At 38.1% G+C, this 14,049-nt stretch overlaps 1 protein-coding gene across 1 annotated transcript; it reads right to left on the bottom strand.

Moving 5' to 3' along the window:
• Window positions 1–442: 442 nt before the first annotated feature.
• pnpla3 (patatin-like phospholipase domain containing 3) lies at window positions 443–13,359 on the bottom strand. The gene is made up of 9 exons (XM_058623947.1): window positions 13,284–13,359; window positions 12,184–12,416; window positions 12,018–12,083; window positions 10,019–10,228; window positions 7,384–7,444; window positions 7,108–7,284; window positions 5,499–5,631; window positions 4,398–4,505; window positions 443–3,651 (listed from the first exon to the last, which is right to left on the bottom strand). The coding sequence occupies exons 1-9, from the start codon at window positions 13,357–13,359 to the stop codon at window positions 3,432–3,434; spliced, it is 1,284 nt and encodes a 427-aa protein (XP_058479930.1). The 3' UTR covers window positions 443–3,431.
• Between the last annotated feature and the right edge of the window lie 690 nt (window positions 13,360–14,049).

The following is a 14,049-nucleotide window of genomic DNA, read 5'->3' as shown; positions in this document are numbered from 1 at the left end:
AACCAGTGTCACTCTGGTTTTAACCTTAGAGGGCGATACAATCACAAAAGGTTTTACTGAACTTGACAAGTTAGCCAATTTAATGACTTTGTTTTCAAAACTATTATCTAACTATCAGTGTTGTTTTTTCGTCAACGGTGACAAAATTATTTCGTTGACGCCCCTGAAGTGGCAATCGGTCATTACATGAATCAGAGAAAATTAAAAGTCAGAGAAAACATTGCTAATAACTATAAATGAGTTTATGTCTTTAGAACGTTCATGTGTGAATTCACTGGACCAAACTAAATACATGTGAAGCAGTTTTGGATAGTTTTGTATTTGTATGGATAGTAAAGTCAATGTTTTTCTAATATAGCCCCAGAAATTCTACAAACTGTAACTTTAATTGGACGTAAAACTCACAATGCTATCTTAAATAAAAACAATCAAAAGCACCTGGTCAGTTTTGTGGAAATAATTTTTATTAAAAACACGACACAGATTTCCAGTGAGATAAATTATGTGGCCAGCAGGGGTGTTTCAAGGGTCTTTGGAGGCTTATGGCCAAAGGTTACCTGGGGCCCCAAAACCAAACCCCCTCAGCATTAGCTAGTTTACTCACAGGGGGGGTTAGTATAATGAAATTATACTTTCAAATGTATAAATGTATACTTTGAAAACCAATCAGAAATTGAAGTGGGTTATAGACATGATCTTTTCAAATGTAAACAGTCCTACTAAATAAAAAAGACGAATAAAGAACTTTAGATGCACATTTTATAACAATGTTAGCGAATGACATTAAAAGTGTAAATAAATTACACTAAATTAAGTTCACCCTTTATTATTGACAGGAAATGCGATTGCAATATGATCATTATTCTCATTCTCAGTTAAATAAACATATTTAAAATAATTAATGTGTGATATTTGTGCAGCTCTGTGAGAAACCAAGATGTTCTCTTCAGCCTGTAGAATAAGATGTGTAATAATAATTCATCTAAAATGATATTTTGACACACATTTTGGCTTGAACAAATATTGCGTCTCCTGGGATTTGAAAATTTCAGAATACAGTGATAATGAAAAATCGCAATATACTTTCAGGGACTTAAACAATACAAGTTTTTTTCCAGGAACAGGAAGTGTTCAATGTTTGTACAATGCTCCAGGTTGTGACTTTGTGATATGCAAAGATAAAACTGGGGTGAAAGATAATGTTCTCTGTTTATGTTGCTGTGAAACATCAGCGGTTCACAGTAACACAAGAGTTCTAATCCCAACAAAACCAGTGTGGTTCACTCAGTGTGGCTGCTGTTATCATGTGTCCAAACCCGAAATGAGGTAAAATAATCCATTGTGTGGTATAATTGGCTGCACATGTACAGTAGTTGATCCATCTTGCCTGGACCTCTTGTGCCGTAAAGGCTGAAAAAGCTGCACCACTTAAAATACACACTCAATGATTTATGGTCTGGTTAAGCCAGTGTCCGGTTCTGGTTCCAGACCGAAGTGACATCATTGACCCCTACACTATACCAGTATCTTTTTTTTCCCTTTTTTCTTTTTTACTTTTCATTTTATTATGTTATTCATAAGTAACTTATGGCCGTGTTGCTGTATAAACAACATAATCAGCTATTTTTGGGGTAGGCCAAATCATTACAGCTTCAACTGCCTGCTTTGTTGCAATGCCCACGTTGGCCAAAAACAATGTTAGGATGTATAAAGTCTGTAAAATCTAGACTCTGGTTATCGCAAGAATGTGTTTACACTTTGACACAAGAACTGAAAAGATGGAAGTAAATTTGAAATGATAAGGCCGACCATTATGCTGCAGTCAATCCAGTAGACGCGCATTTCGAGTTGAAATATTTTAACTTTGGCAAAAACTTTGTCTCATATTACAATGCAAAAACCAATCAGCATTGAGATTCTCTAACTGATGTCACCGCAATGCCTCTTGGTTCACGATGGAGGAAAAACGTCATCTCTGAGTGTTCACATCCAGAGCTCTACGACAATATAAATTGTATCTACAGACGCCATTTTAAAAAAACAGAAAAAGCTTGAAATAAAGTAAAAGAGGAAGTCGGTCTGTTACCACTCTTGCGATAGACATGAATGCACACAAAGAGGATCTTGTGGTGCCAATGTTGCTAATGGCAATTTTTGTCTTTGGTGTGACTGCAGCACTAGAGCTGCTTTCAGAGCTACATTGGACATTTTGCGGAGATAGTAGGCTGAATGTGAGGACAGAAATGTCCACAAAAGTCACTCTGGATGTTTTTTTTTTCTTCATGGAGTCAAATCTCAGAAAAAGAAAAAGGCAGAGTGACTTCATGTGAGAGGGAAAACTCAGGATAAATCAGCTCAAACCAGTGTTCAGAGCTCCTGCTTCAGGCACCACTCTCACCCGAGAGTGCTGTAGACGTTCCTTAATTTGCAGTTGTCAAACTCTGGAGATTCTCTCTATATTGTTTATAGATCTGTTACTTAAAAAAATAGAAGAAAACTTATTGGTTGTTTTTTGTTACATCTTTCAGAGAAAATAATTGAACAAATATACACATGTGTGTGTGTGGGTTTTCTCCAGCTTCCTCCCACAGTCCAAAAACATGCAATATGGGGATTAGGCCTATTGACCATAGGAGTGAATGGTTGTTTGTCTCTATATGTGGCGCTGCGATGGACTGTGAACTGTCCAGGGTGTACCATGCCTATCGGCCCTTGGTCAGCTGAGATTGGCACAGCACCCCCCACGACCCTCCAGTGGAGGATAAAGCGGTAGAAGACGGATGGATGGGACTTGCTTTTTGGAAGGAAGCTCCCATAATGTGACTGTGTAAACATATTTAGGTCCCCACAACGTAAGTAATACCTGGAACACAGACACACAACAATCATGATCATAATGCATGAAAGGCCAGTTAAAACAATTTAAATTATTATTTTTTTAAAACTGCCAACTGTACTGACATTAATTCACATTTTAACATGAAACAAAAGAGCAGAGAGATCAAAACGGAGCCCATGATTTTATCACACTATCGCATGTTCGACCCCTGCATTTTCAAAATAAAAGCCTGGGGTCAGGTGTCACATGACAATGGAATATAATGGTCAGTCGATGCAAGTCCTCAAGTGAGTTTGTTCCTATTCAAAGGTCAAACTAAACCGACCTTTGAGTGACCCTTAATGAATCCTGAGCTGGGGAAGTCTCTGCCTTTTGACGCCCCTGGTGGCAGGGCTGTTAACACATCCATGATCCTCAGTGAATTGCTGTGTGTGCCTCCACGACACACACTACATCAAAATACACTATGTTGATCCTGGAGTGTGTGTGTTTCTTTAATATTCACCAGTTTACTCACTGGTTCAGTCCACCATGTCCTCACAGAGAGGAGCAGGAATTTGACTGTATGACTGATAAATGTCCTCCAGTGTGTCTACTGCAGTGCTTGGTTGTCAGACTCGTCATCTGAGCTCAGAAAGAAGCAGACTTTGTCCTGTGGAGATATGGGGGCGGTGTGAGGATTGTGGATGTGTGATGACAAGGAGCCGTGAATGTCTGGGGAGGAAAGAGTGGGCAGTTTGTCCCACTGTGTTGGTCTCTCACACTGTACCGGTGGAGGAGGAGCATCCAAGTATTTCCTTAGGCATGGATCACTGGAAATTCAATCACACACATTTTTGAGAGTTAAAGTAAATCTAAATAAATATGCAAGAATACAAGGGAAATAATATACTGTATATGTAGAGAACATGAAATCACTCTTAACCCGAGCCCCATGAGCTTCAAATTAAGATGCAAAAGACAAAAACTAAATCATTGTATGTATATATATATACACTGCATATCATTTCAAAACAAACACTTTTATTTTGAAATTCTGTGAAATATTGTCACAAATATGATAACTGCAATATCATGATGGAATATTGTGATATAGTTTTAAGTTTTGACTGAAAGTTGGACTTTTTTTTCACATGACCGGCCCCTTCATGACCAGACTAGATGGTTACCTGCCACCGGTCACATGACTTTGAGACCCCTGGTCTAAGTGAAAGGCATTAATGGAAGGGGAATGTTTAAATCAACAGCCACAAGTGAGACGGTAATGTGAATGCAAAGCCCTGTTTTTTCCTCCTCCGAGGAACAAGGAAACACGCTGTGGCTGCAGGCATTCAATTTGAAGAAGCCACCAAAATAAACCTACAGAAGATCATCTGGTGCAATGTTGTGATAGTTACGAGTATTTGCACGACATTGTCAAGAAAGCAGACTTGCTCTATTCACATATACGTGAAGGAAACGAATACAGGAAGTGCTGCACATAAGGAAGTAAGACCCTTAGTTACTTCTGCATACAAGAAAATAAAGTCTCTTCATGGGATAGCAACTCATGTGTTACCTGACGGAGTTGGTTGGTGCTCCTTTCCAGGCCTGTTTGTATACACCAGTAGCAACTCCAAACAGCCAGTTTACATCGGCCGGCACCTCAGGGATCCACTCCACAAACCTGCACCAGCACAGAAATGACATCAACGACTGAATGTATAAGTAACCCAATATAAATACTTAAAGAGCTTATATAGCAAAGTAACCGCTTTTATACTAATCTGTACTGTTCTATACTGTTCTGTGATGCTCTATACTGTTCTATACTGTAAAATGAGGTTGGATACATCGGGATTTCATGTAAAAAAGCAGAGGTATCCTACAAATAAAACTTAAAAAAGGAAAAAAAATGAGCTCCTCATTTACCAATGCTCCACTGACATCATCATATTTGCAATTTAGTTACGTCACCTCGCAGTTTAATTTAGATCTAAGATCTTAAATATAGTGACATTTGTTTTATAGCAGTTGATGGCCAGCAGGAGGTGCTATAGGGTGTTCTGCATACAGTTACTGTAGAGACGTTACCTGCACTAAAACCAGCTGAATGAAAGATAACGTTTCATATATTGATATGCAGCGAAATCACAAATAAATGATTATAACTCTATCACATACAGTTCTGTAAATCATGCCTTTTTCCCACTTGTCCATGTGAAGATCATCTGTGGCGAGTTCACCGCTCTGTGCTGTGTGATAATTCATTTTGGATACATTCACCGGATAATTAATCAATAATCTGAAATATGATTGGTCCTCATGCAATCATTCAAGACTAATCAGTCTAGTCTGCCTCATTAGGACCAGGCTTTGGTCTCATGAAGACTACTGGTACATGACAAGGTCAGCGTTTATGCCAGAAAGGGTCATAAAGAGGTAAACAACTACATGTACACTGTGTTCACTTGTGTGTTAAGTTTAGACACACACACCACCTTTATGGTGGGTGGTGGGGGCGATGGTGGGGGCGATGTGCCAATCTCAGCTGACATAGGGTGAAAGGTTGGTAGCAGGCCAATTGTATTTCTTTCACTAATGATAAACATGCTAACTCTCTGAGCTGGTTGCAAACGTAGAAGTGTTTGTTGTGTTAAAGGCTGAGCTGAGACCTCACCTCTGTGCCACAGAGTAGGCCGACTGTACAGGAAGTGTGTACGGCATGAGCATGTAGGAAGCCACTCTCATCGGCAGCATCTCAGACACCTTGCCGTACAGGCTGCTTTTATCCTGGCAGGCCTCGCAGAACACTGAGCACAGAAGGACAAGCAGGGCAGTCAAAGATACAGCATATTGAACATGTGTGTGCCATTATCTACAACTCCTGTTGTTTTAAGTCAACTACATTGACTTTAAATCAGGACTGAAAATGTTGTTTACTGCAGCTTCCTATACATTCTTTAGCTCCTTTGCCTGTTTAAATCATACTTCTACTTTCTATTCTATTTCAAATTTTTTTTAAATCCCTCTATACTTTGCTGGCTTATTAATTTATTCATTTTTTTAAATCACACTTTTATTGCGTCTATTGTATTTGATTTATGAATGGTGCTATATAAATAAACTTGCCTTGACTTGACCAGTGTGTAACATTGCTTTTGCCACCATACAAACACTGTTACTTTACCGTAAGAAGCACTTCTGTCGCATGTGTTTCACATTAAATCAGTCGTGCACAGACTATAGTTTAATTTTTAACTGTGGACATGTTTAAACCAAGCAATATTTATTTATCTCCAGCTCCAGACGTCGTCTGACGCGGTTTCAACCTGTTAAAGTTCACTGCACGCTGTAAATCCATGGAGAGCGACCACGATATCGCAAAACAGACTGAATATATCTGATCCTTATAATGCCTACTGTTTATGAGTTTAAATGTCATGTTAGCATAATGTAGCATAATGTTAGTGTTGGGCAGTGAAATGTAAGTAACTGCTGTGTTAATATTGCTGTGCGGCCTAGCTCTTGGTGAATCTAGTCTGAGTCTATGATTTACCAAGAGCTAACCATGAAATCCATTGCATGTGGGTTCCCATTACATTGTCTTCTGTGAGCATATTAGTGATTCACCTCCACCTTCTCTCTGGATCTGTGGGGATCTGAATAAAGTGTTCTCCCGTTAGCCTGTCTTTGTCTGTCTTGACACAACATCTATCCTCCATCTTCACCTTTATGATGAAAACAGTCGGCGAAGAGACGAGTTGTCTGACACATTACCTGATGTCTATAGAAGGAATGCGTTGTACGTTCTACTTGAGCTCTATACTAATATATATTATATTCAGTGTCTGCCAATAATACCCGCAAATGCTACACACTGGAACTTTAAATTTTTTTTTAATTGTAAGCCTTTTATATGTACTTGACAGAGTCTGCCATCTTGTGCCGCAAAGTTTCCACAGCAGCCTGAATGGACAAACCAGCTCAAGTGTGCTTTTTGTACTTTTAAAGCAGAAGCTTAGGACGTAAACAAATGGTGGCTTTGCCCACATAAAAGGCAGAGTGGAGAGAGTTACATCCTTTCTGTTATGCCAAGGCCACTGTGGTTCTCTAACAGGCATGGGGAGGGGAGGGGTGAATAGGAGGAGTCCTCTGTTTGTTGCAGTCTGCAGTCCCACCATTAGATGTCAATAATTCTTACACACTGGACCAAGTGAGCGAAACAAACTTCAAACACATGACTCTTTCATTACTGGAAGCTATCAGATTGCAAGATGACACTGCACCTTTTTTGATTGGTGTCGGCAGAATGATCTGCTCATCTAGCCACCAGTGCTGCTTGCGCAATAGGCGGAGCCTCCGCAGCACCCAATCTTTGGTCGTCTCCGTGTGCTTGCAGCAGAATTCAGGGTCACTCTCTGATGGCGTGAGGCCGGGGCTCGGACGCTGCAGCATCAGCAGGTCTGGCACCACACAACAGGACATCAGTGATACAGTCCAAAGGTCAAGCTGATATGATAGGGATGATTATTTTAGAGTTGCCATGGTAACAGAGTACTCACTGTTGGCTTCAAGGAAGCGTAGAGCGTCCTTATAACCACTCTGACACATCTCAGCTAATACCTGTGGAGAGGAGGACAGTACAAAGGAAAAGTAATTGTTACTGGTTTAGTAATTTTTCAGACTCTGACATTTATCATTTGTGTAATACTTCTGACTTAAACTTTCTGTTAAATAAATCATGAATAATTAACTGATCTAATTTCTTCAGCCATTATAGATGTAAAATATAGGACTTTATAATTTCATGTTTTTATGTTTCAGGTTCATTCATGCCACATAAAAACTTTTATAAAATGTGCTATACTTATTGTACATTATTGGGCCGGTATATTTTCTTGAGGAGTGATTGAAAACAGGGAGATTTTGGGCCATTTCTGTGAGAGTGTTTGAACCACATGTTTCTAATTTCATGGTAATGCTGTTTGTAAATGTTTGCAAGAGCATATCATGGGGTCAGGGTGCTGCTATGACACAGTCGCGTAAGCTTGAAAGTGAAAGCAAACATTTTATTGTCAAGACTAAAGGAACAATTTTAAAATAAAGTGTGTCCTCCAATGTATGTAAATAATTATTTTATCTTTAACTAAGTATTTTTTGTTTCCAAACTAATTTCTGATTTACTAATATGTTTATAAAAATATCAGATCTGAACATGCAAGTATTAGTTTCTGCTGATATTCGATTTGCCAGTATATTGGGAGTGCTTGGGCCGATAACCAATACCAATACCGATACTCGGTATGTATGTAAAAACTTACATATACATATATATATATATATATATATATATATATCTCTTACATATCTATATATATACATATCTATCTATATATATATATATATCTTACATATGTATATATATATATATATATATATATATATATATATATACTATATATAGATAGATATGTATATATGTAAGTTTTTACCTGTGCCCAGCTGCAGAAAAACAAAAACTTACATATACATAAATATACAAATTCCAACAGGTTTCTGAAAGCTGAGAAGTTGCACGTCAGCGCCAACATGTGGTTATTACGGTAATTTTACTCGCACTGTTGCAGGAAGCCGGCAAATCAGTCAAGTTTCCATTTTTTCAACAGTTGCCTGTTTTTGGACATTGAGACAAAAACTCAAGCACATGTTATTCTGGTTTTCCTTGTCTAAGATGGCAGTCATGTATTCAGTGGGCATGCCTGTTTGTTTTTTAATGCAGGTTCTAGGCACAGCAGGAGCAGGACATTTTTTCTGATACAAATAAATTTAATAAACTAAATAAACCAGTGAAAAGGACAAAAAAATCTCCCGTGACCCATATGTGGGTCCTGCCCCAGTCCTTTGAAAACAATTATAGAATAGAAATAAAGTCTGTTAATGACTGCCTCTATTTCCTGACAAAGCATTAAGCTCAAAGGTGACATAAAGATATCTCCACCTTTTTGCAAATGAACACGATGTTTTCTATTTACTTCCTGTCACTATCACTGCGATACAGCCTTATCTCAATGGTCAGCATGTAATATTGCACAAGAGCCACTTCTTGGTTAAGAGGAATCTCTGACATCAGCAGGGCTGCCCACAGCCAATCCACGGGCCACGATGGTCAGACCACACAAGTCATGGGATAAAACACACAGTATTTACTGTTCAAACAGTCAGTGTTGTGTTTGTTGCCAGAAGTGCCTGGCTCGAGCGTGTATGCGCTGTAATTCTTCTTTCTAGGAATGTGGTAAGGACACAAAAGCCTCCATAACCGACCAGCGACCTCGGTTACATAATTTCATGGATGCAGACAGCATACCACACACACAAGGGGAGCGAGAGAGCTGCACCAGGCTGTATACAACAACAAGACAGTTACTGTCTCGACAACAAGGTCAAAGCTCAGTTAATGATGAGCAAATAATCATCACAGTGAGGGGGAAGAACAAGAGAAAACAGGGCAAAGTTGAGAGTGGGTAAAACATAGGCAAGATGGTATATTTTCTTGACTAAAGGAACAATTTTAAACTGTGCTGCAGTTATTAAAATTCATATTGTATGTTGTTCATATTCTTAATTCATTAATTTATGATGCACAATTAGGGCTAGGGGATATAGGAAAAAAAATCGCATCACAATATACCCTTTACACCATTTGATATCATATGATATAATCATCTAATCGTCTAATAACCCTATACATATTTAATTAGCAGCAGGAAGACACAAACCTGCTCTTGGTTCGTTCATTATACATATTTTGGTTTACACCAGGCTCTGATTGACTTCTTACTGGCAAGGAATGAGCACAAGAAAAGTGTCCTATATGAATAATGACTGGTTGCTGGGCAGGAATGGGCAGGAAAGTAACTCTCAGGTCAGTAATTCTTAGTTTCTTTTGGGAACCATCTTGTGTGAAGACGATTTCTGCTTCTTCTTCTTCTTCTTCTTCTTCTTATTATTATTATTATTATTATTATTGTTATTATTATTATTAATAACACATGTACTCAAAATATCAAAATAGTTGCAGGTTATTTTTAGATTTAATTTCAGCTCTACTTTCAGTTTTAATATGCAACATTCTGCCTCACACACAAATAAGGACAAAGATGCATTTTCTCTTTGCTTTGATGTTTGCGTGCCACTGACCTTGGGTTCTGGTGGGAACAATGCTCTGCTGAGGCGGTACATGTTGCCCAAGTTCATCTGGATGCTGGTGTTGGTGAAGCGCAGCTCGTGGAAGCTTGTGGAATTGTCGCGGGGACAAATGTCGCTCTCACCCGAGAAGGGAGAGATGGTGATGGTGTTTTTCAGCTCCGACTGCGGCAGGTTGTCACTGATCCCACCATCCACGTAACGCTGAAGATGCAGGCATTGGAGAAAAGACAGGGATCATCATGACATTGTAGTACCCATACCCATTCTCTTGCCCTTCTTAATGTTTTATGAGTATTTTTGTGTTTGAATAGTCACTTATAAACAAAAGTTGAAGTAATTTGTTTTTCATTGACCATAAATACATTGAAATAATGACTTAATAATCACTCTTTTGTATCACTCTGTAAACCACTCACTCCCCACACCAAGATCCATAGAGACAATCTGTGATTTTAACCTCACAGCACACAAGAGTTTTTGATCTACTGCTGCATTAATTAATACATTCAAACTGTATTATTTTGTGACTTTACTTTTAGAAATTATTTTCCCTTCCCAGTCTCATCTCTCTGATGAAAACATCTCTGTATATGTAGAGGGTACAGCTTCTAGAGATTGCCACAGTTCCAGTTCACACTATATAAGAAGAAAAAGGAGTTCAAATGGAACATGGCAGGAATGAACCGCTTACTGCTGTGTGTGAAAAAAAAACACTGGCAGAGAGACAGCTGGTGGATTATACAAGGGGGAAAAAACGGACAGAATATAGGTCACAGAGGTTCAGATCTGTACACTAACAGACACAACCTTCCAACTTGTTTGACTGTTGTGACTGATCCAGGTATTTGTTTTGATTTATCAAGTCATTAAGATATCAGGAGAAAAAACAATCTTACAAAATAAGACATGGTTCATGTCTAGTGCTCCTCTACACTAAATATACTAAATATTTTTCAAACAACAAATTGATTAATCGTGAATATAACTGCCAGATTAACTGATAATGAAAATAATAAATGAAATTAAACATGGTCTTTCTGAAGTTGTTTAAAAATGCGTTTAAAATGAATATATAGGCCAAGTGTGAGACTGGTCTCAAAGCAATACCACTAAGTAACATGCCTCAAGTTATGGCACACCCATACAGGGTCAGCGAATCACAGCGAAGGTACAGAATGTACAGAACCCACAGAGAGTAGACTGTACATACAGGAACATGTAAACAGGCCACTGCAGCAGCAGCAGCAGCAGCAACAACAGGAGAAAAAAGTTATCTGCCCCTGAAAAGCAAGTGTAATTGAGGTGTGTGTTTGATGACATATGCTTGCTGAGAGAAGAAGAGCAAAAGAGTAATCACAGACCAAAGAGATGAGAAGGGTTTTCTACTCAATTAGAGCTGCTCTCAAGAGAGATGTTGTCAAGTGTCTTGTTTGGTCCACAAACCAAAATAATTCAATTTTAATGATTTCTTTGTTATATGGAGCAAAGAAACTAGAAAATGTTCTCTTTTACAATAATTACTTTAAGTGGTGGGTTGGGGTTGATTTAATATGTAAAGCACTTTGTACTACACTTTATATTTGTATGAAAAGTGCTGTATAAATAAAGTCTGATTGATTGATTAACTGGTGGATGGATGTAGCCTTAGACCTGTTCTCTTGAGACTGGATCTCTCAGGATGGATGTTAATTCCAGGTATGAATGGAGCCAAAGTTAACTAGTACTGTCACCTTTTATTAGAAATTCAGATATTTATTTGAACTTGGCGGGGAAAGTTCACAATCAAACTTTAACAAATCTGTTCAAGTCCAAAATATAGAAGTGCACCCGACTGTCTGAAGTAATACAATTATAGTCCAGCAGAGGTCGCTCTGAGTGCAATCCATTTTGAATGCCCTCTTGACTATCTTTGAAGGAATTCAATATTGATTTTCAGAAAAACTGACAGCCCTTAAATCAACTCGGAGAAAAATGGAGAGCAGACACCTACCACTCCTTTGAATGATGGAGGAATGAGTCCACAGTAAATGGGGATGAAAGAGCTGCAGACCAGTGCCTGTGGACAGAGAGCAGAGTTAAAGTTTTGCATTTCTGTACCAGAGGTTTAAAAGTCTTCCTCAGACTCACAAACCAACAACATCATCATCTGACTGTACCTGAATGAGCTCGTCTTTTGAGCTGAACTCAGACACCAGCACATTTTCCCCATCAGACACTCTGGTCAGCGAGACACACAGCCGTCCTGAGGCCAGGGTATGTGCGTCCGCGGGCAGGTCTCGACTCAGGCCTGACTTGATCACTTTGACCAGGTTGAAGGTTGGGTGAAGGGGGCCCAGGTTCCTACTCCTGGCTTCCTTGGCCACCTCGATCACGTCTTCACAGCATTTAGCTGGAAAAGGAAGGAAGGAAAATTAAGATAAAGGTATTGTGACATTCTTGATTCTCTGGGGTCAATCAACTGCAAACAAAAACAAGCAGCTTCAAATCGGTGACTGGATCAATACTTAGTAAAAGTTACTTGGAGTTAGTGACCTACAGAGACCCGATGAGTCCTCTTCTAATAAACTGAGACAATACACTTTCTTCATTTGCAATTATTTCTATTTCTATGTATGACTGAAGCTGCAATAACCAACTTTTTTGATTATAGATCATAGAGATAATTGCTTTGAAAGGTTCAGTTTCTTACACTTAAATTTATTCTGAATCCTTGTCCTCGAAAATAATCTGAATATATTTGGTTACTAGACAAGACTAGACATTTGAGGGGAAACAGTGATTACTTTTTTATAATATACTGTATTTTATGAATCGAGTAATTCATAAAATACAGTCTATGTATATATCTATATATATATAGATATATACATATACATATATGTATATATATATACATATCTATATATATATACAAACATATATGTATATATTCAATGTCAGAATGCATGTTTTAATTATTAAAACCGATTAATGGATTATCAAAATAGTTGATAATTTAATAATAGGTTAATAATGGATTCATTGTTGCAGCCCTACCAAATCCACAAGTTTGTGTCCAACCAGCTGACTATGATGTCCCGGAGAGCTCTGCTTTCTCAGGCACCAATCTGTTACATTATAACTGGACCTTTACTACTTTTAAGATTTTTGTTTCATTCATTTCTTTACTAGGTGATATGGCCACGATGGTTTACAGTGTGTAAAATTTAGCAACATTTATTAGTGAAGTTGCATTTTGCACCTGAATACCTTTCACCTCCCCTCTCCTTCCAAGAGTGTAGGACAAACGCTTCAGTTAGCGTCAGAACTCGAAAGATGTTTAGTTTGTCCATTATGGGCTACAATAAAAACATGATGGTCCAAAATTGCAGCCTCCGTAGAGCTGCTAAAATATATGAAAGGCTCATTCTTGGGTGAACAATTCATACAATCAGGTGATCTACGCACAAAAAATAAGTTTCATTTAACCTTGATTTTACACACTGGACCTGGAGTTATTGTGTAAACATATAGATAAATATATCTGAGATATGATGTAAACTGTATTAGCAACATGTAGCGTATGTACTTTGTTTTTTGTTTTTATATGAACTGGAAACTGATGTCACTGTTTAACAGGTTCTTTATCTGTCTGTGACTATCTCTCTGATACATCAGGAACACGTTTGTGATCCGAGTTTGAAAGTCATCCATCAGGCCGGAGACTCAGAATACTCAAGCGTAAGCACAATAGGAAAAAAGGTAGAGGCCAATTTATGAAATACTAAACAATAAATAAACTTAATAAATGCTGCTCAGTGCATTAAAACATTTGTTTTCATGCATAAGTTTATTTGAAAAAGTTTAAGTTTGATTGATGACTAATTATTTTCCATAATGGATTCATTGGGATGTCTTGTTATATGGAGCAAATAAACAAAAAGAATATTCAGACATAAAATGCAGATTGGTGAGTGTTCTTCGTTAAAGGTTTATTCAAGAAATTATGTGTCTAGTTCACTAACATTTAACTTTGTTTTACT

The sequence above is a fragment of the Solea solea genome, chromosome 3 (assembly GCF_958295425.1).
Source record: "Solea solea chromosome 3, fSolSol10.1, whole genome shotgun sequence".
Classification (NCBI taxonomy): domain Eukaryota; kingdom Metazoa; phylum Chordata; class Actinopteri; order Pleuronectiformes; family Soleidae; genus Solea; species Solea solea.
The sequence above is the reverse complement of the archived record's forward strand: the minus strand, read 5'-3'. Positions and strand labels throughout refer to the sequence as shown.